The sequence below is a fragment of the Bos mutus genome, chromosome 6 (genome assembly GCF_027580195.1).
Source record: "Bos mutus isolate GX-2022 chromosome 6, NWIPB_WYAK_1.1, whole genome shotgun sequence".
Taxonomy (NCBI): domain Eukaryota; kingdom Metazoa; phylum Chordata; class Mammalia; order Artiodactyla; family Bovidae; genus Bos; species Bos mutus.
The window spans coordinates 2781238-2806957 of NC_091622.1; the positions used below are offsets into that span (position 1 = coordinate 2781238).

Below are 25720 nucleotides of genomic sequence, written 5' to 3' on the forward strand. Positions count from 1 at the left end.
CCCTGTGATATACTGTAGGTTCTCATTAGTTTTATGTTGTATACATAGTAGTGTATTTCTTGCCTGGAGAATCCCAGGAACAGGGGAGCCTGGTGGGCTGCCATCTATGGGGTCGCACAGAGTTGGACACGACTGAAGTGACTTAGCAGTAGCAGTGTATATATGTCAGTCCCTATCTCCCAATTCACTACACCCTCCCTTTCCCCCTTCATCTCCATTAGTTTATTCTCTACATCTGTGTCTCTATTTCTGCTTTTCAAATAAGTTCCTCTATACCATTTTTCTAGATTTCACATATAAGTGATATCATATGATATTTGTTATTCCCTTTCTGACTTACTTCACTCTGTATGACAGTCTCTAGGTCTATCCCTATAATTTTAATGTGTATCACTGCAGATGGTGATTGCAGCCATGAAATTAAAAGACACTTACTCCTTGGAAAGAAAGTTATGACCAACCTAGACAGCATATTAAAAAGCAGAGACATTACTTTGTCAACAAAGGTCCACCTAGTCAAGGCTATGGTTTTTCCAGTGGTCATGTACGGATGTGAGAGTTAGACTACAGAGAAAGCTGAGCACCAAAAAATTGATGCTTTTGAACTGTGGTGTTGGAGAAGACTCTTGAGAGTCCCTTGGACTGAAAGGAGATCCAACCAGTCCATACCAAAGGAGTTCAGTCCTGGGTGTTCATTAGAAGGACTGATGTTGAAGCTGAAACTCCAATATTTTGGCCACCTGTTGTGAAGAGCTGACTCATTGGAAAAGACCCTGACATTGGGAAAGATTGAAGGCAAGAGGAGAAGGGGACAACAGAGGATGAGATGGTTAGATGGTATCACCAACTCAATGGACTCAGTGGACTCCGCAAGTTGGTGATGGACAGGGAGGCCTGGCATGCTGTGGTTCATGGGGTCGCAAAGAGTCAGACACTACTGAGTGACTGAACTGAACTTAACTGATACATTATTGCTACTAACTCATATCCTTCAACTGATACATCATCCCAACTTACCATCAGTGAAAGTTTTAATAATTTCATCATCACCTTGTGTCCAGGGCTGTGTGTCATCCACAAATACCCCACTCCACCCTCTACTAATGTGATTGTGTCCTCACCAATAGTGAGTGTGACAGCTTCCCAACCTCATTACTGCACTTGCTTTCCCAGACCACACCTGGCACCGACTGCTGCAAGATGAGGTCCCCGGAAAGCAGAGGGATGAGTGTGCAAGAGTTTCACTGGGAAATGAACACTCTTGGAACCCACAACTCTGGTGAGAGGAGGGGAAGCAGGATTTGGTACAACAAGTAGGGCAGCTGTGCATTCATGACTAGGTCTCAGCCAGCTTTGCAGAGACGGTGCACGAGTGAGGTGACTCCACATAAAATCCTGACTGTGGTGAGTATGAGAGTGCTTACACTCCATGACAGCTTCCCTCTATCATTTTCTGGGAACTTAATTAAGGTAGTTTTCTTCAGCAAAGAGCAAGTCCCAGAAAACACTGACAGCTAAAGCTGGCTGGCACTTGGCAGTACACCATGCAACTGGGGAAGAATCTTCAAACTCTGAAAGAAATCCAGATTGTACACCACAGTATCCACTTCAGCCAGCACCAAAGAGAATTCAGGAAAAGTAATTATAGAATCAAGCTCCACTGTTTGTACTTCTCATTGAAGATGCCTTGGGGGAAAACAAATAAATTCAATACTTGCCTATTTCTCTTGCATTTTCTGTGGTTTTCCTCTCCTGCCATCTTTTCCATGTCTGGGACATGTAATTATCTTCACTCTGCATTACTACCAGATTCATGTTCCTGAAGCACTGAGTACAGATCTCCTCCTCTACCAAGAGCCTCCTTTTTTCCTAAAGAATCAATAAAACCCAACCTTTAGAACCTCCTCCAACCTAATTCCAGCTAACCTCTCAACTCCAAACATAAAACATCTTCTCAAGCCACATGGTCTATATTATTGTCCCTTGACCACCACCCCCCCACCGCCCCCTGCCCCTCAAGCATCCACTCTGCATGGCCTCTTCCATGTTTTGCTCATATTGATCTACCCTTTTGAAAAGCACTTCCTTCTCCTATTCATCCTTCAAGACGACTTAGGTCAAAATTCACATGGTATTTTTTAAGGGCAAGCAACGATCTCTCTTTCCTATAGATTTTGTCACCAGCTCTCCACTAATAAAGAACTCTTTCAGAAATTTTTTACATGTAACCTCTCATCAGCAATTAAATCATTGTTCTGCTTTGTGACTTAACTCTTTTCACAAAATTAAGACTTTTCTCCCTGTTTAGAGAATAGATCGGAGAAGGCAATGGCACCCCACTCCAGTACTCTTGCCTGGAAAATCCCATGGATGGAGGAGCCTGGTGGGCTGCAGTCCATGGGGTCACTATAAGGCAAAAGCCTGTGCACTTGCTCACTGAGAATGAACCCCTTTCAAATTCAGTGTCTCCCAAACTTAGGATTTGTCCTGTCCCAGTAACTGTAGCACTTAACATGATGTCAAATTACATTCCATCCCCACTAGGTCTATTTGTACCGAAAGGGGGTACTGGTCCATTTACCTTGTCAAAAAGGAAAATCATTCTTACATCTTAGAATTCATGCAGGTTCTTCTTTGTGTGAAAAAGAAAGCAAAAACTCACTCGCTACACATACAATAGCTATAAAAGCTTTTTGTAGCCCTTTACCAGTTAAAGGCACCAGGAACAACATGCCAAATGGTAAGTAATTATCCAGTGAATGAAAGACAACCACCAAACACTTAAGGCAGCATGCCAGTGGGTTTTATGATTATAGCTATTATTCGTGTTGAGCACCAAAGTGCTTCAAGATTGAGTAGTTCATATGGAAGAATTTTCCCATTTTTGATGGCCAATAAAGATGTGATTTTAATTTATTTTACTAATTTAAAATAATAAAATTTTAAACTGCTTTTTCTTAATTTTTCAAAGAGTGAGTGATTGGGTAGATTTAAAACAATATTTTCACCATTTAATAGCATCCTTTAAGTAGTGCTGGGATTTCTGACCACATGATCCCAGACAAACATTTTCAGAGGATCAGAATCCAGGGCAGTGGTGCTCAGCTTGAGGAGGTTTCCCACAGAGAACACTGGGAGGTGTCTGGCAACAATTCAGGTGTTACAACTGGGCGGTGGAGATGCTATTGACATCTCATAGTTGAAAAATATCCCTGTAGCAGAGACTTCTCCAGTAGAACTATCCCTAGCGCTAAGGTAGAGAAACCCCAATCTGGAGCAAAGTGCTGTTATCGATTATTTCACTCCCACACCAAAGAAAAAGAAATGCATTCTTCCTCTGGGACTAAGAAACTGTACTGTAGCTTCAGTTTAAGATTTCTTTATTATGTATACCTAAAGTCAGGAACAGATTTCTGAGGCAATGATAACAAAGTTTCATCTAAAATTTTGCCTAGAAATGTATTATTGCATTCCACACAGTGATGTGCAATTAAAACCTTAGCAAATTTTATTTTAGTTTCTTTTACTCCAAGGACTTACTTTAATAGCTCCATAGTTGCCACAGTTGAAACTGCTATCACAGTTGAAACTACAAAACATTTTGAAGCCCTTACTTTCCCAGGACTAAAACACTGTTACTATTACCATTTAAAGAAAAAAGAAAGTGAAAGTCTCTCAGTCCTGTCTGACTCTTTGCGATCCTATGAACTATACAGTCCAAGTCCAGGCCACAGTACTGGAGTTGGTCGTCTTTATCTTCTCCAGGAATCAAACCGGGGTCTCCTGCATTGCAAGTGGATTCTTTCCCAGCTGAGCCACCAGGGAAGCCCATTTGGGTCCTTTAAATGTATTCCAACCCAGCGGTGTCTAGAATTTGCTTCACCGTAATTCTTCTGTGGTTACAGGCTGTTCATCTCTCCTTGCAACTAGTGCTCTCAGCCTGGTTTTATGCTTTCAGTGTATTTCAAGTATACAAATGTGGACTGAACATGTGCTCTATTTCTGTAATCAAAGTATTTTCTCTGATGCAGTGACAGCTCAGAGCCACTACCATCAGGCGGCTTCCTAAAAGCCATTCATACAGCGGTTTCAATAAAACAGAGTTGTTCTCCTAATAAGTGATGTTCCTTCTAATCGCAGAACCAAAATGACAAGTATAGTCAACTGTTTCCATTATACAGTTCATTAGCAGCAGATTTCCCGTGTTTATATCAATAAGATTTTTAGAAAGGAAAACAAAAGGAGAAGCACAACCAAAAAAAAAAAGAAAAATGTAGAATGTGATTACACTCAATGTTCAGATTATTTTTAATAATAATCAATTAATGATAGCAGATAAAAAATTTCATGATGTGGGTAAATAGCCTTACTTATTCACATACAAGAAATTTTTATGGGATGAAAAAAATGAGTTCTTGCATTTCTTCTCTGGAAAAAAATAAAATAATAACCAACTAATAAATTACATGTTAATTTGTACATTGGTTCTTCCTGAGCTTTTATTTCATGCTAAATAGGGTGTCATGGTGTAAAACACTGCATTTACTCATGAAGAGTCAGTATGTGGTATGTAGAATGTATGAAACTGATAAGGAAAGTGTGACCAGGAAAGAGCAATGAAGCAGTTTTATTTCAACCAACCAAATGACAATATAACCAGAAAAAGAAAAATATTAACAACAGCTTCTGGTTTAACAGTTTGATAAATCTCTGGATGTTGATGACAACTGAAATGGAGAACAGAATATTTTAGTAGACATCCAGCACTTGGTCAAGGATATGCCCATGAATATTAATAAGATTTTTTTTAAATTGGTGTTGTTTCTTTTACAATGGTTCAAGTTGCAAAAGGAAATTCAGTAAAATCAGAAACCCTAAAATTCCCTATAGAAAGGCTTCCTTAGATCCTATTATACTGGAAGTGTTAGGTGATCATGCAAAATACAATAGCACATCATCTCTAATAGAAAAGGTTTATTTTAAACTCAATATACTTCTTAATCCACTACTCAGTAGGAGTACCTTGAGGAATTTCCATGATCTCTCTGTTTACCAATTTCTTCATCTGTGGAAATCCACACTATTTAATAAACATTTACTGATTTGCTTCTAGGTAGTTATTCTTGTTATTCAGTCTTTTAGTCCTGTCTGACTCTTTGCAACTCCATGAACTGCAACATGCCAGGCTTCTCTGTCCTTCACTATCTCCTGGAGCTTGCTCAAACTCATGTCCATTGAGTCAGTGATGCCATCCAACCAACTCATCCTCTGTTGCCCGCTTCTCCTCCTGCCTTCAATCTTTCCCAGCATCTTCAGCATCAATCCTTCTGATGAATATTCAGGGTTAATTTCCTTTAGGATTGACTGGTTTGATCTCCTTGCAGTCCAAAAGACTCTCAAGAGTCTTCTCCAACACCACAGTTCAAAAGCATCAATTTTTTTGCACTCAGCCTTCTTTATGGTCCAACTCTCACATCCATATGTGCCTACTGGAAAAGACATAGCTTTGACTAGACAGACATTTGTTGGCGAAGTAATGTCTCTGCTTTTTAATATGCTATCTAGGCTTGTCATAGCTTTTCTTCCAAGGAGCAAGTGTCTCCTTTCACAGCTACAGTCACCATCTGCAGTGATTTTGGAGCCCAAGAAAATAAAGTCTGTCACAGTTTCCATTGTTTCCCCATCTATTTGCCATGAAGTGATGGGCCAAGATTCCATGATCTTAGTTTCTGAATGTTGAGCTTTAAGCCAACTTTTTCACTCTCCTCTTTCACTTCCATCAAGGGGCTCTTTAGTTCTTCTTTGCTTTCTGCCATAAGGGTGGTATCATCTGCATATCTGAGGTTATTGATATTTCTCCCAGAAATCTTGATTCCAGCTTGTGCTTCCTCCAGCCCAGTGTTTCTCATGATGTACTCTGCATAGAAGTTAAATAAGCAGGGTGACAATATACAGCCCTGATGTACTCCTTTTCCTGTTTGGAACCAGTCTGTTGTTCCATGTCCAGTTCTAACTGTTGCTTCCTGACTTGCATACAGGTTTCTCAAGAGGCAGGTCAGGTGGTCTGGTATTCCCATCTCTTTAAGAATTTTACACAGTTTGTTGTGATTCACACAGTCCAAGGCTTTAGCATAGTCAATGAAGCAGAAGCAAATGTTTTTCTGGAATTAACTTGCTTTTTCTATGATCCAACGAATATTGGCAATTTGATCTCTTGTTCCTCTGCCTTTTCTAAATCCAGTTTAAACATCTGGAAGTTCTCAGTTTATGTACTGTTGAAGCCTAACTTGGAGAATTTTGAGCATTATTTTGCTAGCGCATGAAATGAGTACATTAGCAAATAACAGAAAAGAAGATATGGTGTCTTTTCTGCTCACAAATTACAATAAATTTTATTTCTCATTTGAATATTGCAAGGTGAGGTAATTGATTAGAAAACCATCCTAAAAGTATCAAAATAAGATAAAATGGAATGAAGTCAAAAAGAGAAAAATAGTGTATATTGATACATATATGTGGAATCTAGAAAAACAGTACAGATGAACCCATATGCAAAGCAGAAAAGAGACACAGATGTAGAGAACAAACATATGAACACCATAATAAGAAGGGATGGTGGAATAAATTGGAAGATTGGGATTGGCATATATACATTTCTATGTGTAAGACAGATAACCAATGAGAACCTACTATATAGCATAAGGGGAAAAATGTTACAACCTGTTTGTAGGATATATTTTAAGTTAACCTTAAAAATGCATTCCAATATACATTGTGTGTGTGCGTGTGTGTGTTCAGTCTCTTCAGTGGCATCCGACTCTTTGTGACCCTTTGTGACCTGCCAGGCTCCTCTGTGCATGGGATTCTCCAGGCAGGAATACTGGAGTAAGTTGCCATGCCCTCATCCAGGGGATCTTGTGACCCAGGGATCAAACTTTAGTCTCCTGCATGTCCCTTGCATTGCAGAAATATTCTTTAACACTGAGCCACCAGGAAAACCCCTCCAATATAATTGGGCACAGACAAATACTGCTTCCTTCCACTTATACAAGATACCTAAAACAGTCAAATTCATCCAGTCAGAAAATACATTGGTAGATGCCAGGGGCCGGTGGCAGGGGAGGAGGGCATTAGCGTTTAATGGGGACAGCATTTCAGTTAAGGAAGGTGAAAAATCTGGGAGATGGATGATGGTGAGAGTTGCACAATGTGAAAGTACTTAGGGCCACTGAACTCTACAGTTGAAATAGTATGTTTTATATTACATGACTTTTACCACAATTTAAAAAAACATTAAAAAAAAAAAAAAGTATTTGAAATAGAGAGAAAGTGCCCTGAGTTCAGGGTGGGAAAGGGGATCTTATGTAACTGATTATCAAATGTTTAACACTAAATGCAGACATTCCTATTGACTTATTATTGGCCAGGTCCTAAGGATTTTATCACGAATGCTCTGAAAAATCATCCTGCATGAAGCTTCACTCAGGTGTGCAGCAGTGCAGCAGTGAAATGAGAGTGGAATGGACTTTGACCCCCTGCTTGTCACATGTCCTGGTTCAAAGGGATCTAGGAAAAAGGGGAAAAAGAGAAGGAAACAAGCGATTGCTGGCTTCTCTACCTCCCACGGGTTCACTGACCCATTGTCTGAAGTCCATGAGCCACTCTGAGTACAACCCGGATGTGAGGTGATTTCCATCCAACACTCGTCAAAGGCAGGCTTGAAACCTTTGATATCACAGAGAAAGTTTAAGCCGCCTTTTAATACACATTCTTCCAGATACTGTAAGTTCATCCAGACAGATCACCAGGTGGTAAACATTCAATTCTATTCTATTCACTTTCTACAAATTACATCTATAAGCTAACATATAACATACTCTTAACACACAGAGGTAATACATATCTATGCTAGAAAGGTCATTTAGAAGCTTTTTTCTCCAATCATGAACTAATCTTTTTCACCAATCCCTAAATCTTTGACTCTCATTGACCTGAGATATTTAAATGAATTTCAATGAATCCAGGAACTATCCAAAATATAATGCAAAACAAAAAATTAAAAAACTATTTTTTTCTGAGCCAGCCTGAGATGGATCTGGTGCTTTCATCATATTTTTGAAGGAGTTTGTAATCTTTTTGAAGCATTTTAAAATAACTCAGTCCCTGTACTTCTCAGAAGTCCTAGGTTTAGAAGAAGAATATTATATTCTAAGCAAGATTTGTTCCTAAATAATCATCCTCACAGTTCAGAGTCATAAATATAACCCTACACTTCTTCCCACAGTGAGAATAATAGTTTTCATGTTTTGTATCTATGTCTGTGGAGCGTAGGAATAAGAAAAGGTTGGCATAGGAAGATGCCTCACCACTGATGGTCAAGTTACCATGTAATTACAAGTAGAGATAGATTTCTGGGATTCTTAGCCTGGATATATGAGCAAGAGATTTTAGAGACACAGCTGGAATTCTGGTGTGATTTGCTTGCTCTCAGTGGAAGCAGCACATAATTATATCCTAACTGATGATTGCAAATCAAGCTCCAGACCCTATTCAGGCGGGCTACCCTTACTACATTTGCATGCTTCTCCAGCTTCAGGAGACAAGAACTGCAGCTTTTCTCCCTTGGATTCTCAAAGCTTCACATCAGTCATCTCAATTTCTTGCCTCACTATCCAACTGACTCCCAGAATCTACAGCTATTTTCTAACTCTATGGAGTGCCCTTCACCTCTCATAGGTTAACAATTCAGTAGGCTTTCCAGAGAAGTTTGGAACTTGCTATAGTCAGAAATGATTTCCAGAGGAATGGAATAAGGATACACTTGTACTTCATTCTATTACATTACAATTTTGTTTTTTAAATTGAAGTACAGTTGATGTACAATGCTATATAAGTTTTTGTGCATGCATGTGCTAAGTCACTTCAGTCATGTCTGATTCTTTGCAACCCCATGGATTGTAACCCACCAGGCTCCTCTGTCCATGGGATTCTCCAGGGAAGAATACTGGAGTGGGTTCCCATTTCCTCCTCCAGGAGGATCTTCCCGACCCAGGGATCGAACATGTGTCTCTATGTGCCCTGCATTGACAGGTGGGTTCTTTACCACTAACGTCACAGATGTAGAGCAAAGTGGTTCAGTTATACATATATATATACACAATTTTTCACATTCTTTTCTGTATGGTTTATTACAAGATATTGAATATAGTGCCTTGTGCTAAAAGTATTAATAAGATTATGTTGGTATTATATATAATATTCATATATTTATATATATACATATTTTATATATAGTGATATCTGTTAGCCCAAAACTTCTAATTTATGCCTCTCTCATTTCCCTCTTTGGTAACCATAGTTTGTTTTCCATGTCTGTGAGTCTGTTTCAATTTTGTAAATAAATTAATTAGTACCATATGTAGATCTTTTTAGATTCCATATATAAGTGATATCATATGCTACTTGTCTTTCTCTGCCTGACTTACTTCACTTAGTATCATAATCTCCGGGTCCATCCATGTTTTTGTAAATGGCATCATTTCATTCTTCTTTATGGATGAGTAGTGTTCTATTGTATATATATGCCACATCTTCTCTATCCATTCATCTGTCTATGGACATTTAGTTTGCTTCCATGCCTTGGTTTCCTTTTCTTCCATTTATTGTAAATAGTGCTACTATGAACATTGGGGTACATGTGTCTTTTCAAATTATAGATTTCTCTGGGTATATGGCCAGGAGTGGGATTGCTAAATCACATAGCAACTGTATTTTTAATTTTTCAAGGAACATCCACACTGTTCTCCTTAGTGGCTGCACCAATTTACATTCCCACTAACAGAGTAGGACAGTTCCCTTTTCTGCACACCCTCTCCCGCATTTTAAAATTTATATTTAATACCATTTTTGTTATGAATTGGATTAATGTCCTATTTCCATGTTTTGTAGTGAACAGAAAGTTAAATACAATTTTATTATTGTTATACAACAGGATTGTCATTTTCTTTGCCCTCATATATGATTAACTACCATCACAAGACTTCCCTCTTGGCTCAGTTGTAAAGAATCTGCCTGCAATACAGGAGCTGCAAGAGACACAGGTTCTTTCCCTGGACCAGAAAGGTCCCTGAAGAAGGAAATGGCAACCCATTCCAGTATTCTTACCTGTAGAATCCCATGGACAGAGGAGCCTGGTAGGCTGTCCATGAGGTCAAAAGGAGTTGGATACAACTGAAGGGGTTTAGCACACACACTGCCACAAGGCATGACTTATTTAACTTATATACAGAGTATGTCATGTGAAATGCTGGGTTGGATGACTTACAAGCTGGAATCAAGATTGTGGGAGAAATATCAACAACTTCAGATATGCAGGTGTACCTAATTGCAGAAAATGAGGAGAAACTAAAGAGCCTCTTAAAGAAGGTGAAAACGGAAAGTGAAAATGCTGGCTTAAAAATGCAACATTCAAAAAACTAAGATCATGGCATCTGGTTCCATCACTTCATGGCAAATAGATGGGAAAAAAGGTGGAAACTGTGGCAGATTTTATCTTCTTGGGCTCCAAAATCCCTGAAGACAGTGACTGCAGCCATGAAATGAAAAGACACTCATTCCTTGGAAGATAAGCTATGATAAACCTGTGTTCTTAGTCCCTCAGTCATGTCTGACTCTTTGCGAGCCCATGGACTGTAGCCCACCAGGTTCCTCTATCCATGGGATTCTCCAGGCAAGAATACTGGAGTAGGTTGCCAAGCCCTCCTCCAGAGGATCTTCCAGGGACTAAACCTGGGTCTCCTACATTGCAAACAGATTCTTTACCATATGAACTACAGGGAAGTTCCTAGACAGTGTATTAAAAAGCAAAGACATCACTTTCCTGACAAAGGTCCATATAGTCAAAGCTATGGTTTTTCCAGTAGTCATGTAGCCATAAAGAAGGCTGAGTGCCAAAAAATCGATGCTTTCGAACTGTGGTGCTAGAGAAGACTCTTCGGAATCCCTTGGACAGCAAGGAGATCCGATCAGTCAATCCTAAAGAAAATCAACCTTGAATATTCATTGGAATGCTTCAGCTGAAGCTCCAATACCTTGGCCACCTGATTCAAAGAGCTGACTCATTGGAAAAGATATGATGCTTGGAAAGATTCAGGGCAAGAGGAGAAGGGGGAAACAGAGGATGAGATGGTTGGATGGCATCACTGACTCAATGGACATGACCTTGAGCAAATTTAAGGAGATAATAAAGGACAGGGAAGCCTGGTGTGCTGCAGTTCATAGGGTCACAAAGAGCTGGACATGATTTAGTGACTGAACAGCAACAACAACAAGGTATGGCTCGAGATTAGCTATTCCAAATCTCAAATCATTATTTTCAGTAGCAAACCTCCAACACTTATTAGCTTAAGGCTAATAAGACAGGACATTTCATGCCCTAGATATTCTAAATATTCCTGGCATATGCCATTATTATAATGAAATATACCTAAAGAAATGTTGCCACATATGGAAAACATAATAGACCTTGGCACTAGCTGATATCTACAGGTTAGGTCTCATTCATGTTTATACCCAGTTTACAGTAACTTTGAAGCCCTTCTCAAATCACTGGCATAATTTTCAATTTCACAAGTTTCCCTCCAGATCCTAGGCTCTCCCAGGGGGCTTATGCAGATTAAGAGCACTTGCTGATACTCACCGAGATAATGGAAGAATGCAGGCTCTCACCTTGAAGCCAGACCCCAGAGGATGGCCCCTCTGCTGGGCTTGAAAGCTTTTACCACTACTCTGGGCCCGGTGGTCAGGCACCATGGACACTGCTGTTGATGCTGGAGTTCTGCGTAGGGAGATGGGGTAAGAAATTTCACTTAATACTCAGTTGGGGATCCTGTAACAAAGTTCCTGACCTAAGCTCTTAGAGCTGCTTGAACTCAGAAACATGCAGCTACAATCATTATACACCTTAGATTCATATATTTCTATCTGGAGGTGTGCTGCATTCAATAAAATCAACAGAACGCCTAAATTTAGCTTGAAGCAAAGAATATTAAGGACATCCAAAGAAAGAGTCCACATTGTCATTTATGAAAATACGGTTTTTTCTTCTATACATTTCTCTTAGTCTCCACAGCTATTCCAATATGTTCTTCCTCAAACTTCAAAATCATTATACAACCTCTGAATTAAGCAGGGTTTTTTTTCCACTTCTTTTTACCAAATTTACTGTTTCTGTATTTTCTCATATTGATTGACTCAGGCCTTTTATCAGCAAGAAGGACTTTCTTGTTTGTAAGAGGAAGAAAGATAGGTGATTACCAGTGAGCAATTTTCAGATTCTCTGTGATAGCTGCAGGAGAAGGAAAATTTAATTTTTGTACCATAAACACAGGCATTTTCCTCAATGTGAATCTCACTGTTATGGGGTGAGTTAGTATGAATGCTATACGGATATGGAGCAATCTTAGAGTAAGTTTACATAAGACATACATGCAATATATTCACAATAATACCTCCCTTAGTGGTTAGTATGAGTCAGATGTCTACATGCAATCCTTTAATTCTATAAATTCCCCTTTGTTTGTAGCTCTCTCAGTTTAAATGATAAGTTGTTGGTAAGTTGAATATCTCAGTTTTAATGATGTCTTAATTTTAAGGTAGATGGAAATTCAGAGGCAAAACTCTTTTCTCGCTCTTACATTGTATGTTCAAATTCATATACATTGGCAGGGATCCAAAATGTTTCTCTCATGCACAGCAACTATTAAAAGGAGAAGTGGATATATCAATTAAAGGATGACACGGTGCCACTCACTAACAATTCCGTCTACAAGTATGTCCAGCCAAAGTATCTGGATGTATCTGGAACAAAAATGAGTATCTTTTCACAAACCCAGGTATGTTAGAAATAAAGTGTTATTCACCTTCTTGTATTATTCAGATTAATTTCCCTTGACATCTGTTGTACTACAATAGTGGGAAAAAATGTCCTTCCATTTGTAATTTCCTTTCACTCCTTCAAGATTGTATCTAAGTTCTGAAGAGCTTACAAAACACCAGGGAATCAGTATGTCCCAATTTCAGTGTCTTCTGAGCAAGCAGGCATCTGCCCAGATATTCTTCCTCATTTCTGATCCACACGGTGCCGTAAGTCAAAGGATTTCTCCTTTAATTCTAAGTCTAAGCACCATGGATCTTCTCCAATGCCAGTGCAGAGCCTGGAAGCTCTGTAGGGTGACCAAATTCCCATCCAGACTCTCAGTACCTTGAGACACTCCTGGGGTTCTGACAAGAGCTCAGTCCCTTTTGCAGTCAATTTCTCCAAAAGTCTCAAGGATCTTGCCAGTTTTGAAGACTCTGGGGCCCTCTGATAACTGTCCATCCTCATTTTAAATGGAAAGAGAAAGGAAGAGGAAAGTCATCCCTTTCTTCAGAATGCTCTCAAGTATTCTGTGTATCTTTCACTCACTGAGAGGCCAGTAAGGAAAAAGACTCTAAGAAAACTTATAAATATTTTATTATCACAAAAACATATTCAGACAAGGAAATTACTATGTATAACATAGACCTCCATCAGAGAGAATCAAGGTGGAATTGGGAGTTGGGAGCAGGGGGAGGATTTTGGACCAGTGCCAGTTGCCTGCTTTCATGATGGAAATCTTGTATTTGCTTTTTCCTCTTCATCTGGCAAACACAAACTTATAAGGAAAAATCAGTTTTACCTTTCAGTTGAGCTCACAAAGTAGATGAGCCAGCTCTGTGTAAGCCTGTCCTTTTCTGTAAAACTGTGTGTGTGTGTTTAAAATATTGTGAAGCCATTTAAAGAAGCATTGAAAATTTCTACAGATTTCTTTTTAGAAAAGGTTAAACCAGAAAATAGTGAACTATGAGAGATCTCCCAGCCTCCTCTCCTTTTTCAATTGCATTCCAAGACAAGAGGGAGCACATGAAATGGAAAAAGAAACTCCACCTCTGACTGGATGAAGATGCACCTGTAGCCAGAATCCACTCAGGATGGATTATGCTGGACAGGAAACTTGGACCACAATGAGAGACACATGCACAGGTGCCGGGAGCCGGAGAGACATTCCACTCGTGACAAAGGTCATGAGGAAGGAGGCTTGGCATACGCAAAGGCGGGATCGAGCCTCAGGAGTCCCCCCGGATATTCTCGAGCATCTACCCCCAAAAAAACCAGAGTCTGCCTACTTTATTGCTTTGTGCTCTCACCTCTGACTTTACTGGGGGCTGTCCCCTACCACCATCTCGCTCTCTCTGTCAAATTAACTTACAGCTCCAGTTAATAAAGTTCCTGGGCAATTAGGAGTGTTTAAATCCAAACCCCTCAGATGGCTCTCTAACTCGCCTGACAAGTTTACCCGGACTCCTACAGCTATGCATACGATTGTTTACAGTCTCCCAGCCTCGAGAGGCATGGGAAGCTTAAGATATTCAAATAGCTTAGAGCCTCTCAGAGAGTTAGAAACTGTCAGAATAAACTAGTAAAAGATTTCATTGATGAGCCAATGCTTGTTGCCAAGTTTTCACATCCCCTGAATTGTATCCTTGAATGTGTATTAATTAATATAGTTGGTATGTAGAAAAAATAAGTAGTGGCCTTGGTGTTAGTAACTTTAGACCCTTAAGGTAATAAATTCTTTCCTTTGTTGTAAACCCATTACACATCCGCCCTATAGGAATGCAATTTTATCTTCGGAAGATGGTGCCAAACCTTAAAATAATTACTCTTAGGGAAAATAAGTCTTTGTTGATAAGTCCTTGTCAAGAGTCATAAAATGTTAATAGGCCTTCTGGCCAGAAGATGATGTAAATCACCTAAACCATTTGTATACGATAAATTTGCAGGAAAGAAACCCTGGTTTTTGATAAGGATCAAAAACTGCTGACTTTGCATCCCCTATTATCCTCTATGTGTAACTTAGGGTATAAAAACCCCTGTTGAAAATAAAGCTACGGGCCTTGCTCACCAACGCTTGGTCTCCCCATGTCATTCTTTTCACATTCTGGCTGAAGTCTCCATCTGGAGCGAGGATATCTTCTGCGACCATTTATTTGCCTGGGCTTCTAAGACCCACTCGAGAAGGTGTCTAAGGTGGGGCACCTTCCACTATTCGAGAGGGCACCTGCGGCCTCTGTGGTCAGAGCTAACCTGGTGTCACGGGTTATATTGATTTTCCGCGTAAACCAAGCTACTCAGCCTCTTTTCTCCACTGAATTTTCCTACTGAGCTATCCTCATTCTATTACTCTTTATATCTCTAATTAGCATATAAATAGTCGCCTAGGCCGTCTCTGCTTCGAATACCCTGGATCAGCCTGGGCTGGACCTCAGCACACAGGCTTCCAGCAGCTAAAGTGTCTGAGAGGGCACAGGCGTCTCTGAAGTCATGGATGGCTGAGGGGCACATGGACTGTCTAAAAACGCTACCCTAGATTCCTTCCTATATTCCTGACATCACAATGTGCACAAGCACCAGCTGAATTTGAAATATACAAAACACACCATTCTGCAAATGTGCTGTGATGTGGGATGTGAGAAAGGTCAGGAGTTCTAAAGCTTCTAATTTTCCTCAGCTGAACAGCTGGAGGCCTCCCTGGGGAGGCAGAAAGTTTCTGAACCCAGATACCAGAGCTTTCTTTCTACAAAACATCTTTCAATAAACTGCTAGCTCAGGGAGAAATCTCCTATTTGAATGTGGTCTTTTTAATGATATAATATCTAAAAATATATACATATGAAACAAAAGAAATAAAAATGAGGGATAAAAAATAAATAAAAAATGTAGCCCTTGAATAAACAAAACTACTGAGAACCATTTCCAATAACTTTAAAACAGTAATAAAAATATTGCACCTAAAAGATTAGAGATCAAGAAAGATACAAAATCTGATGATTAATTGAGAAAAAGGAAATGAAAAAAAATGTCATGTGGAATTTATGAAAAACATGGAGGAGAAAATAAAATACACCAGGACAGAAATTAAGTCCAAGAAATTTTAATTCAAGAAGTCTTTCTTGAACTAAAAATACACTTAAAATGATAGATTATAAGAAATTATAGATTAAAGAGGTACATAATGGGTCAGAAAATATCAATACATAATTTTAAGCTTTGATACAAGTGCTAGAAGTTACTAGCATTCCAAAAACAGAAAGAACCCTTGAAAATCCAGGAAAAAAATAGACCATTTCCCTCCCAAAACTCAGAGGGCCCTCTCATCTCTGACAGTGGCATTCATTTCTGGGAGAGAGGATAGAATGCACACATCTTCAGAAGGAAAATCATTGCCTGGTTAATTACAAGAAAAATTTACCAGGCCAAGATATTTTATCAATTTAAAGATGACAGAAAAATATTTTTAACATATAGAACTCAGGAAATGTGATTCACACAATCTTTTGTTGAAAAATACATTAGAGGAAAAACTTAAAGTGAAAAGAAAGGACCAGAAACACTGTGGTAAAAATTGCGGACATGGAGCATTAAATCCATTTAAATACAGGACATAGGCTAAATAATGAAGGGAGTTACAGTTACAGAGGAGGATTTTAGTGTTATGAACTATGACACAGTGGAAACAGTGCTGTACCAAATAAAAGTTGATATGGCAAAGTACAGAGAACACCTAAAAAAGGATGAGTATGTATCTGGCTTCATCTTTTTATAACTTGAGACCAAAAGATGTAGTTTAAAGCTATAAATAAAGTAACAGAGATATGCGTGCTAAGTCACTTCAGTCATGTCCAACTCTTTGTGACCCTATGGACTGTAGCCCACCAGGCTCCTTGGTCCATGGGATTCTCCAGGCAAAAATAATGGAGTGGGTTTCCGGGTTCTCCTCCAGGGGATCTTCATGACCCAAGGATGGAACCCACATCTCTTATGTGTTCTGCATTGGCAGCTGAGTTCTTTACCAGTAGCACCACCTGGAAAGTCCAAAAGAGATATACTCAGTTATAAAGATTAAATACAAAAATAAATCATATTAACAATATGAAATCAGGCAACATAAAACAAAAATCAGAGGAGGAAACAGAAGTATGAGGATGTCAAATTATGCTAATTGTAGTAATTCATCATTCAAGTCATTACTGACTCCTGCTTAGTCCCTCAGTCATGTCTGACACTTTGCAACCCCATGGACCAGGTTCCTCTGTCCATAGGGATTCTCCAGGCAAGAATACTGGAGTGGGTTGCCATGCCCTCCTCCAGGGGATCTTCCCAACCCAGGGATCAAACCCGAGTCTCCCTCATTGCAGGCACATTCTTTACCGTCTGAGCCACCAGGGAAGCCCATTACTAACTAAATAAGAACTAAAATTATGTCATACAGTAACAGTAGTAATATATATAACTACATGAGAAACTAAAATCAGAGTGCAAAACTTTCAGAATATCAAAAGAATAAACACATAAAACCAAATAAAGAAAATAAGTACTTGCTTATTTCCATCTATAAAGACTGATTGTGAAATAAGCAAGGAACCAATAATAAGATCAGGGGGGTGGAAAGTGTTGGCAAGATTAAATTTAAACCAATAAAAATAATTTAATAAAAAGTGTGCCATATTTTTTAATTAATTTATTTTTTAATAGAAGGGTAATTGCTTTATGGAATTGTGTTGGTTTCTGCCAAAAGGTTTTTAAATTATGAAGGTATAAACAAAATCCATAGTGGCTTCACACAGTGTCATCTACCTAGTGGAACTAGACACCCTTCTCTGTACAATTCAAGGCAGACTGGACACAAGGATTTGCACGAGCTTAATAAAGATACGGGAGACACAGCAGCCACTACCTGGAGCTGGTCTAGGGCTCCAGGTGATGGCTGCAGTTCACACTGGCCCTGCTTTTCTGATTTGCCATTAACAAAAGGCTTCCCCTGAGCCTGTAGCTCTTCCACCCTCCATTAGAGTTTCTCATTCAGCTTCTCCAAGTCCAGGACCAGATGCATGTGCAGCTCTAGTGAAAAAAATCACCGGATTCCTCCACAGATGACTTCGACATTGAGACTGGACGCAGTAACAGGTGGTTTCCAGCCGGTCTCATGAATTCCAGAGCATCCCTGTTCTCTCCCTCTTTGCATCCAGCTTTTCTTCTTGACTGTTAGCCTCAGCGATTCACAGTAACTTCAGGACTCCAACAGAGGCAATGATTTTCCAGATCTTCATTAGATCTCACAATTATTTAAGGTCATATGCCTACGACCCCTATTCTGCATCACTCATAGTGGTTCTGTGTCTCTGAATGAATCTTAACTCATACAAAAACAATGGTAACAAATGAGGTTTCAGGCAAGCAGCCTTAAAGATGAGTTCTCCGAACTGGTCCTGAGTTTTCTGGAACTGGTTCTCTGGTCTGATTAAATTTAAAGATCTTAGAGACTCTTTTTGCCAGGGGTAAAGGAAACATGGCAGGCAGTGGAAAGTAACTTAAACCAGCACCTTCAGAAACTTCTGTTATAGTGTCTACAGATAGCAGGGCTTAGAATTACCAATAGTTGCTCTCAGTGAACATTTTAGAAACATTTAGGAGTTCAGTGAGGTTGCTTGCTTGCTTTTAAGGGCACTGGAGAAGAGGTAGGTGGTACAGATCTTAAAACTTGACATTTTAAATTCCGAGCTCAAGGTCAAAGTGACTAGACGCTTTCTATGATTATCCTAAGGCGGGGAGGGGGGGGGGGCGGGCAGGGGGAAAGACCCTCTTATTTTCTATTTCTGAAGGGTGAAATTTTTGAAAGGGTCAGGTGATTGAATTATAATGCAAATTGAGTTCCCAAACTCACAGAGTCTCATATGCTAAATTTAGAACACTGATTGGAAAGGACATGGACCCCAAATATCCGGGCCAGTATATGAAGCTAGGAACCCTTGAAACCCTGCATTCTGCTCCCTCCTTTGTCAATAAAGGAAACACTTTGATTCCTGAGATTAGTTCCCAATTGCCAGAAGGAAATGTTAGTTCAGTTCAGTTCAGTCACTCAGTCGTTTCCAACTCTTTGCAACCCCATGTACTGAAGCATGCCAGGCTTCCCTGCCTATCACCAACTCCCAGAGCTTACTCAAACTCATGTCCATCGAGTCAGTGACGCCATCCAACCATCTCATCCTCTGTCATCCCCTTCTCTTCCTGCCTTCAATCTTTGCCAGCATCAGGGTCTTTTCCAATGAGTCAGTTCTTTGCATCATGTGGCCAAATTATTGGAGTTTCAGCTTCTTCCAATGAATATTCAGCACTGATTTCCTTTAGGATTTACTGGTTGGATCTCCTTGCAGTCAAAGAGACTCTCAAGAGTCTTCTCCAGCACCACAGTTCAAAGGCATCAATTCTTCTGTACTCAGCTTTCTTTATAGTCCAACTCTCACATCCATACATGTCTACTGGAAAAATCATAGATTTGACTAGACAGACTGGTTTGCAAAGTAACGTCTCTGCTTTTTATTTATTTATTTTTTAATTTTATTTTATTTTTAAACTTTACAATATTGTATTAGTTTTGCCAAACATCGAAATGAATCCGCCACAGGTATACATGTGTTCCCCATCCTGAACCCTCCTCCCACCTCCCTCCCCATAACATCCCTCTGGGTTGTCCCAGTGCACCAGCCCCAAGCATCCAGCATCGTGCATCGAACCTGGACTGGCGACTCGTTTCATACATGATATTATTCATGTTTTCATGCCATTCTCCCAAATCTTCCCACCCTCTCCCTCTCCCACAGAGTCCATAAGACTGTTCTATACATCAGTGTCTCTTTTGCTGTCTCGTACACAGGGTTATTGTTACCATCTTTCTAAATTCCATATATATGCGTTAGTATACTGTATTGGTGTTTTTCCTTCTGGCTTACTTCACTCTGTATAATAGGCTCCAGTTTCATCCATCTCATTAGAACTGACTCAAATGTATTCTTTTTAATGGCTGAGTAATACTCCATTGTGTACATGTACCACAGCTTTCTTATCCATTCATCTGCTGATGGACATCTAGGTTGCTTCCATGTCCTGGCTATTATAAACAGTGCTGTGATGAACATTGGGGTACACGTGTCTCTTTCCCTTCTGGTTTCCTCAGTGTGTATGCCCAGCAGTGGGATTGCTGGATCATAAGGCAGTTCTATTTCCAGTTTCTTAAAGAATCTCCACACTGTTCTCCATAGTGGCTGTACTAGTTTGCATTCCCACCAACAGTGTAAGAGGGTTCCCTTTTCTCCACACCCTCTCCAGCATTTATTACTTGTAGACTTTTGGATCGCAGCCATTCTGACTGGTGTGAAATGGTACCTCATAGTGGTTTTAATTTGCATTTCTCTGATAATGAGTGATGATGAGCATCTTTTCATGTGTTTGCTAGTCATCTGTATGTCTTCTTTGGAGAAATGTCTATTTAGTTCTTTGGCCCATTTTTTTGATTGGGTCATTTATTTTTCTGGAGTTGAGCTGTATGAGTTGCTTGTATATTTTCGAGATTAGTTGTTTGTCAGTTGCTTCATTTGCTATTATTTTCTCCCATTCTGAAGGCTGCCTTTTCACCTTGCTAATAGTTTCCTTTGTTGTGCAGAAGCTTTTAAGTTTAATTAGGTCCCATTTGTTTATTTTTGCTTTTATTTCCAATATTCTGGGAGGTGGGTCATAGAGGATCCTGCTGCGATGTATGTTGGAGAGTGTTTTGCCTATGATGCTAATCTTCTCTGTATCGTTCCAATTTTAGTATATGTGCTGCTGAAGTGAGCACTATGCTGCCGAAGTGAGCACTGTCTCTGCTTTTTAATATGCTATCTAGGTGAGTTATAGCTTTTCTTCCAAGAAGCAAGCATCTTAATTTTATGGCAGCAGTCACCATCTGCAGTAATTTTGGAGCCCAAGAAAATACAGTCTGTCACTGTTTCCATTGTTTCCCCATCTATTTGCCATGAAGTGATGGGACCGGATGTCATGATTTTAGTTTTCTGGATGTTTAGTTTTAAGCCAGCTTTTCCATGCTCCTCTTTTACTTTCATCAAGAAGCTCTTTAGTTCTTCTTCACTTTTTGCCATAAGAGTGGTGTTATCTGCATATCTGAGGTTATTGATATTTCTCTTGGCAATCTTGATCCCAGCTTGTGCTTCTTCCAGCCCAGAGTTTCTCATAATGTGCTCTGCATACAAGTTAAATAAGCAGGATGACAATATTCAGCCTTGACATACTCCTTTTCCTATTTGGAACCAGTCTATTGTTTCATGCCCAATTCTAACTGTTGCTTCTTGACCTGCATATAGATTTCTCAGGAGGCAGGCCAGGTGGTCTGGTATTCCCATCTCTTAAGAATTTTTCAGTTTGTTGTGATCTATACAGTCAAAGGCTTTGGCGTAGCCAACAAAGAAGAAGTAGATATTTATCTTGAACTCTCTTGCTTTTTCAATGATTCAACAGATGTTGCCAATTTGATCTCTGATTCCTCTGCCTTTTCTAAATCCAGCTTGAACATCTGGAAGTTCACATACTGTTGAAGCCTGGCTTGGAGAATTTTGAGCATTACTTACCACCGTGTGAGACAAGTGCAATTGTGTGGTAGTTTGAGCATTCTTTGGCATTGCCCTTCTTTGGGATTAGAATGAAAACTGACCTTTTCCAGTCCTACGGCCACTGCTGAGTTTTCCAGATTTGCTGGTATATTGAGAGCAGCGCTTTCACAACATCATCTTTTAGGATTTGAAATAGCTCAACTTGAATTCCATCACCTCCACTAGCTATGTTCATAGTGATGCTCCTAATGCCCACTTGACTTCACATTCCAGGATGTCTGGCTGTAGGTGAGTGTTCACACCATCGTGGTTTTCTGGGTCATGAAGGTCTTTTTTGTATAGTTCTTCTGTGTATTCTTGCCACCTTTTGTTAATATCTTCTGCTTCTGTTAGGTCCATACTATTTCTGTCCTTTATTGTGCCCATCTTTGCATGAAAAGTTCTCTTGGTATCTCTAATTTTCCTGAAGAGATCTTTAGTCTTTCTCATTCTATTGTTTTCCTCTATTTCTTTGCATTGATGTCTAAGGAAGGCTTTTTTATCTCTCCTTGCTATTCTTTGGAACTCTTCATTCAAAGGATGTATCTTTCCTTTGCCTTCAGCCACTCTGTCTATCATATCTAACCCTTGAATCTATTTGTCACTTCCACTGTATAATCATAAGGGATTTGATTTAGGTCATACCTTAATGGTCTGGTGATTTTCCCCACTTTTTTCAATTTCAGTCTGAATTTGACAATAAGGAGTTCATGATCTGAGCCACAGTCAGCTCATGGTCTTGTTTTTGCTGACTGTAAAGAGCTTCTCCACATTTGGCTTCAAAGAATATAATCTATCTGATTTCAGTATTGACCATCTGGTGATGTCCATGTCTTCCCTTGTGTTGTTGGAAGAAGGTGTTTGCTATGACAACCCCTGGCAGTTGCCATAGAAAAAGTTACTTATTAACACTTTTATTGTCCTATCCCCACCATCTTTGTTGTTTCTAGATCTTGTTGTTATTCAGTCACTAAATCCTGTCTGACTCTTTGCAATCCTGTGAATTGCAGCAGTCAGGTTTCACCATCCTTCACTGTCTCCCTGAGTTTGCCCAAACTTATGTCCATTGAGTCAGTGATGCCATCCACGATCTCATCCTCTATCATCCCCTTCCCCTCTTGCCCTCAATCTTTCCCAGCATTAGGGTCTTTTCCAGTGAGTCAGCTCTTTGTATCAGGTAGCCGAATATTGGAGCTTAAGCTTCAGCATCAGTTCTTCCAATGTATATTCAGGGTTGATTTCCTTTAGGATGGACTGTTTGCATCTCCTTGCTGTCCAAACAACTCTCAAGAGTCTTCTCCAGCATCACAGTTTGAAAGCATCAGTTTTTTGGCACTCAGTCTTCTTTATAGTCCGACTCTCTCATCCCTACATGACTACTGGAAAAACCATAGCCGTGACCATATGGACCTTTTTTTGGCAAAGCATTGTCTCTGGTTTTTAATATACTGTATATGTTTGTCATAGGTTTTCTTTCAAGGAGCAAGTGTCTTTTAATTTCATGGCTGCACTCACCATCTGTAGTGATTTAGGAGCCCAAGAAAGAAAAATCTGTCACTGTTTCCACTTTTTCCGCATCTAATGGCCATTAAGTGATGGGACCAGATGCCATGATCATTGTTTTTTTCAATATTGAGTTTCTAGTTTAGCTTTTTCACTCTCCTCTTTCACATTCATCAAGAGGCTCTTTAATGCCTTTTTGCTTTCTGCCATTTGTATGGTGTCATCTGCATATCTGAAGTTATTGCTATTTCCCCCAGCAATCTTGATTCCAGCTTGTGCTTCATCTAGCCCTGCATTTCACATGATATACTCTGCATATAAGTCAAATAAGCAGGGTGACAATATACAGCCTTGAAATTCTCCTTTCCCAATTTTGAACCAGACTGTTATTCCATGTTCAGTTCTAACTGTTGCTTCTTTACCTGCATATAGGTTTCTCAGGAGGCAGGTTAGGTGGTCTGATATTCCCATCTCTTTAAGAATTTTCCACAGTTTGTTGTGATCCACAGAGTCAAAGGCGTTAGCATAGTCAATGAAGCAGAAGTAGATATTTTTCCTGGAATTCCCTTGCTTTCTCTATGATCCGATGGATGTTGGCAATTTGATCTCTGGTTCCTATACCTTTTCTAAATCCAGCTTGTATATCTGGAAGTTCTCGGTTCACATATTGTTGAAGCCTAGCTTGTAGCATTTTGAGCATTACCTTGCTAGCTTGTGAAATGAGTGCAATTATGCAGTAGTTTCAACATTCTTTGGCAATGCATTTCTTTGGGATTGAAATGAAAATACCTTTCCCAGTCCTGTGGCCATTGCTGAGTTTTCCACATTTGCTGGCATATTTCTAGAGCTACAACCAGAGAAATTTTGGAAGGTACCAGAGGATAAGGTGAAAGTTTAGCCCCCGAGGAGATACAAGATAGATCATCACAGGAGTCACAGGATGTTGCCATTATATATCAGTAGAAATCTGAGGAGCACTTAAGAGAATGAATCCCAGTGTTGCTGCATCTGGGTGGCAAAATGTAATGCTGGACCAAGCTCAGGTTATTAATGTGGGCTTACAAAAGAGAAATTCCAGGTTGAATGAGTCAAAAAGTCAGTGGCCATGGCTCTAACATTTTCCTGATTGATTGACAGAAATCTAGACCCAGTGCTGGCCTATACTAAGTAAGGTAAGATGCTAGAACTTTCTCGGTATATTGTAGAGCAGTAGTTCTCAGTATATTTCACAGATGACTGGAGTCCCTAAGAACCTTGTATGAGGCTTGCAGGATCCAAACTATTTTCATAATAACTTTATATATTATTTAATATTTTCATTAACTTGACATTTATACTGATAATGTAAAAAAAATGTATGTAGAACTGCTGACATATTACCATAAATCACAACAATGGCACTATACTTTACTAACAGTTTTTGTATGCTTTACCACCATGAACTTGTAGCAAAAAAAAAAATGCCAGTTTCACTTAATAATGTTTTTGATGAAGTAGTAAAAACTGTTAACATTGTAAAGCTCCACTGTTTGAGTACATTCATTTTTAATATCTTTTGTAATGGCAAAGGAAGCATGCATAAAGGATTTAAGGTTGGTACTGATATTATCAAAAGTTAATTTTTAATATTGTATAATGGGACATGTCAATATTTGGAAAATCTGAATAAAACAGGATGGTGCTACAATATCATGCACAGATAAGAGATATATTCAAAGTGCAAGGCAGAGCAATGGATGTTAATGTTGCTACAGAACAGAAAATTTTATTTATATGGTTCCATTGTCACAGTGAAATTAACCTTTAAGAAATTATTATGGGGCCGTTTGGGCCTCCCTTGTGGCTCAGCTGGTAAAGAATCTGCCTGCAGTGCAGGAGACCTGGGTTCAGTCTCTGGATGGGAAGATCCCTGGAGAAGGAAAAAGTTACCCACTCCAGTATTGTGGCCTGGGGAATTCCATGGACTATATAGCCCATGGGGCCGCAAAGAGTTGGACACGACTGAGTGACTTGCACTTCACTTTCACTTTGGTGCTAAATCAAAAAAGAGTATCTACAATTATCTGAGAAAACTATTAAAATATTCCTCCATTTTCCAACTAAACATCCATGTGAATCAATTCTTTCATCTGTTCCACCCAAAGTAAGCTACCTCAAGAAACTGAATACAGAAGCAGATATGAAACCTAGCTATCTTCTCTTGTTTTCAAAGATATTTTCTTTTTTTTTTTTTTTGTTTTCTTTTTTTCTTTTTTAATTTTATTTTATTTTAAAACTTTACAATATTGTATTAGTTTTGCCAAATATCAAAATGAATCCGCCACAGGTAAACCTGTGTTCCCCATCCTGAACCCTCCTCCCTCCTCCCTCCCCATACCCTCCCTCTGGGTTGTCCCAGTGCACCAGCCCCAAGCATCCAGTATCGTGCATTGAACCTGGACTGGTGACTTGTTTCATATTTTCAAAAATATAAAGCAATATCACTTTTCTCATTATTTTTTTGAGAAAATATTGCTATTTCCATTAAAACTATGTCATTTATGTCAATATGTGATAAGTTTATTCTTGTTATTTTAAATAAATTATTGATAAACATTGTTAACATTGAACAATTTTAATTTTGGTACTCAATAAGTTACATAAGTAAAATTCTTCG

General features: G+C 39.3%; 1 protein-coding gene and 1 pseudogene across 1 annotated transcript in view; both read right to left on the bottom strand.

The window, feature by feature from the left end:
• Positions 1–16056: 16056 nt before the first annotated feature.
• Positions 16057–25720, bottom strand: part of NAF1 (nuclear assembly factor 1 ribonucleoprotein) — a 115345-nt gene continuing 105681 nt past the window's right edge. Inside the window, exon 9 of the mRNA XM_070371926.1 lies at positions 16057–16944. Coding sequence (XP_070228027.1) covers positions 16870–16944 — 75 coding nt within the window. The 3' untranslated portion in view covers positions 16057–16869. The remainder of the gene's footprint in view (positions 16945–25720) is intronic.
• LOC138988326 (U6 spliceosomal RNA) lies at positions 20697–20753 on the bottom strand (annotated as a pseudogene).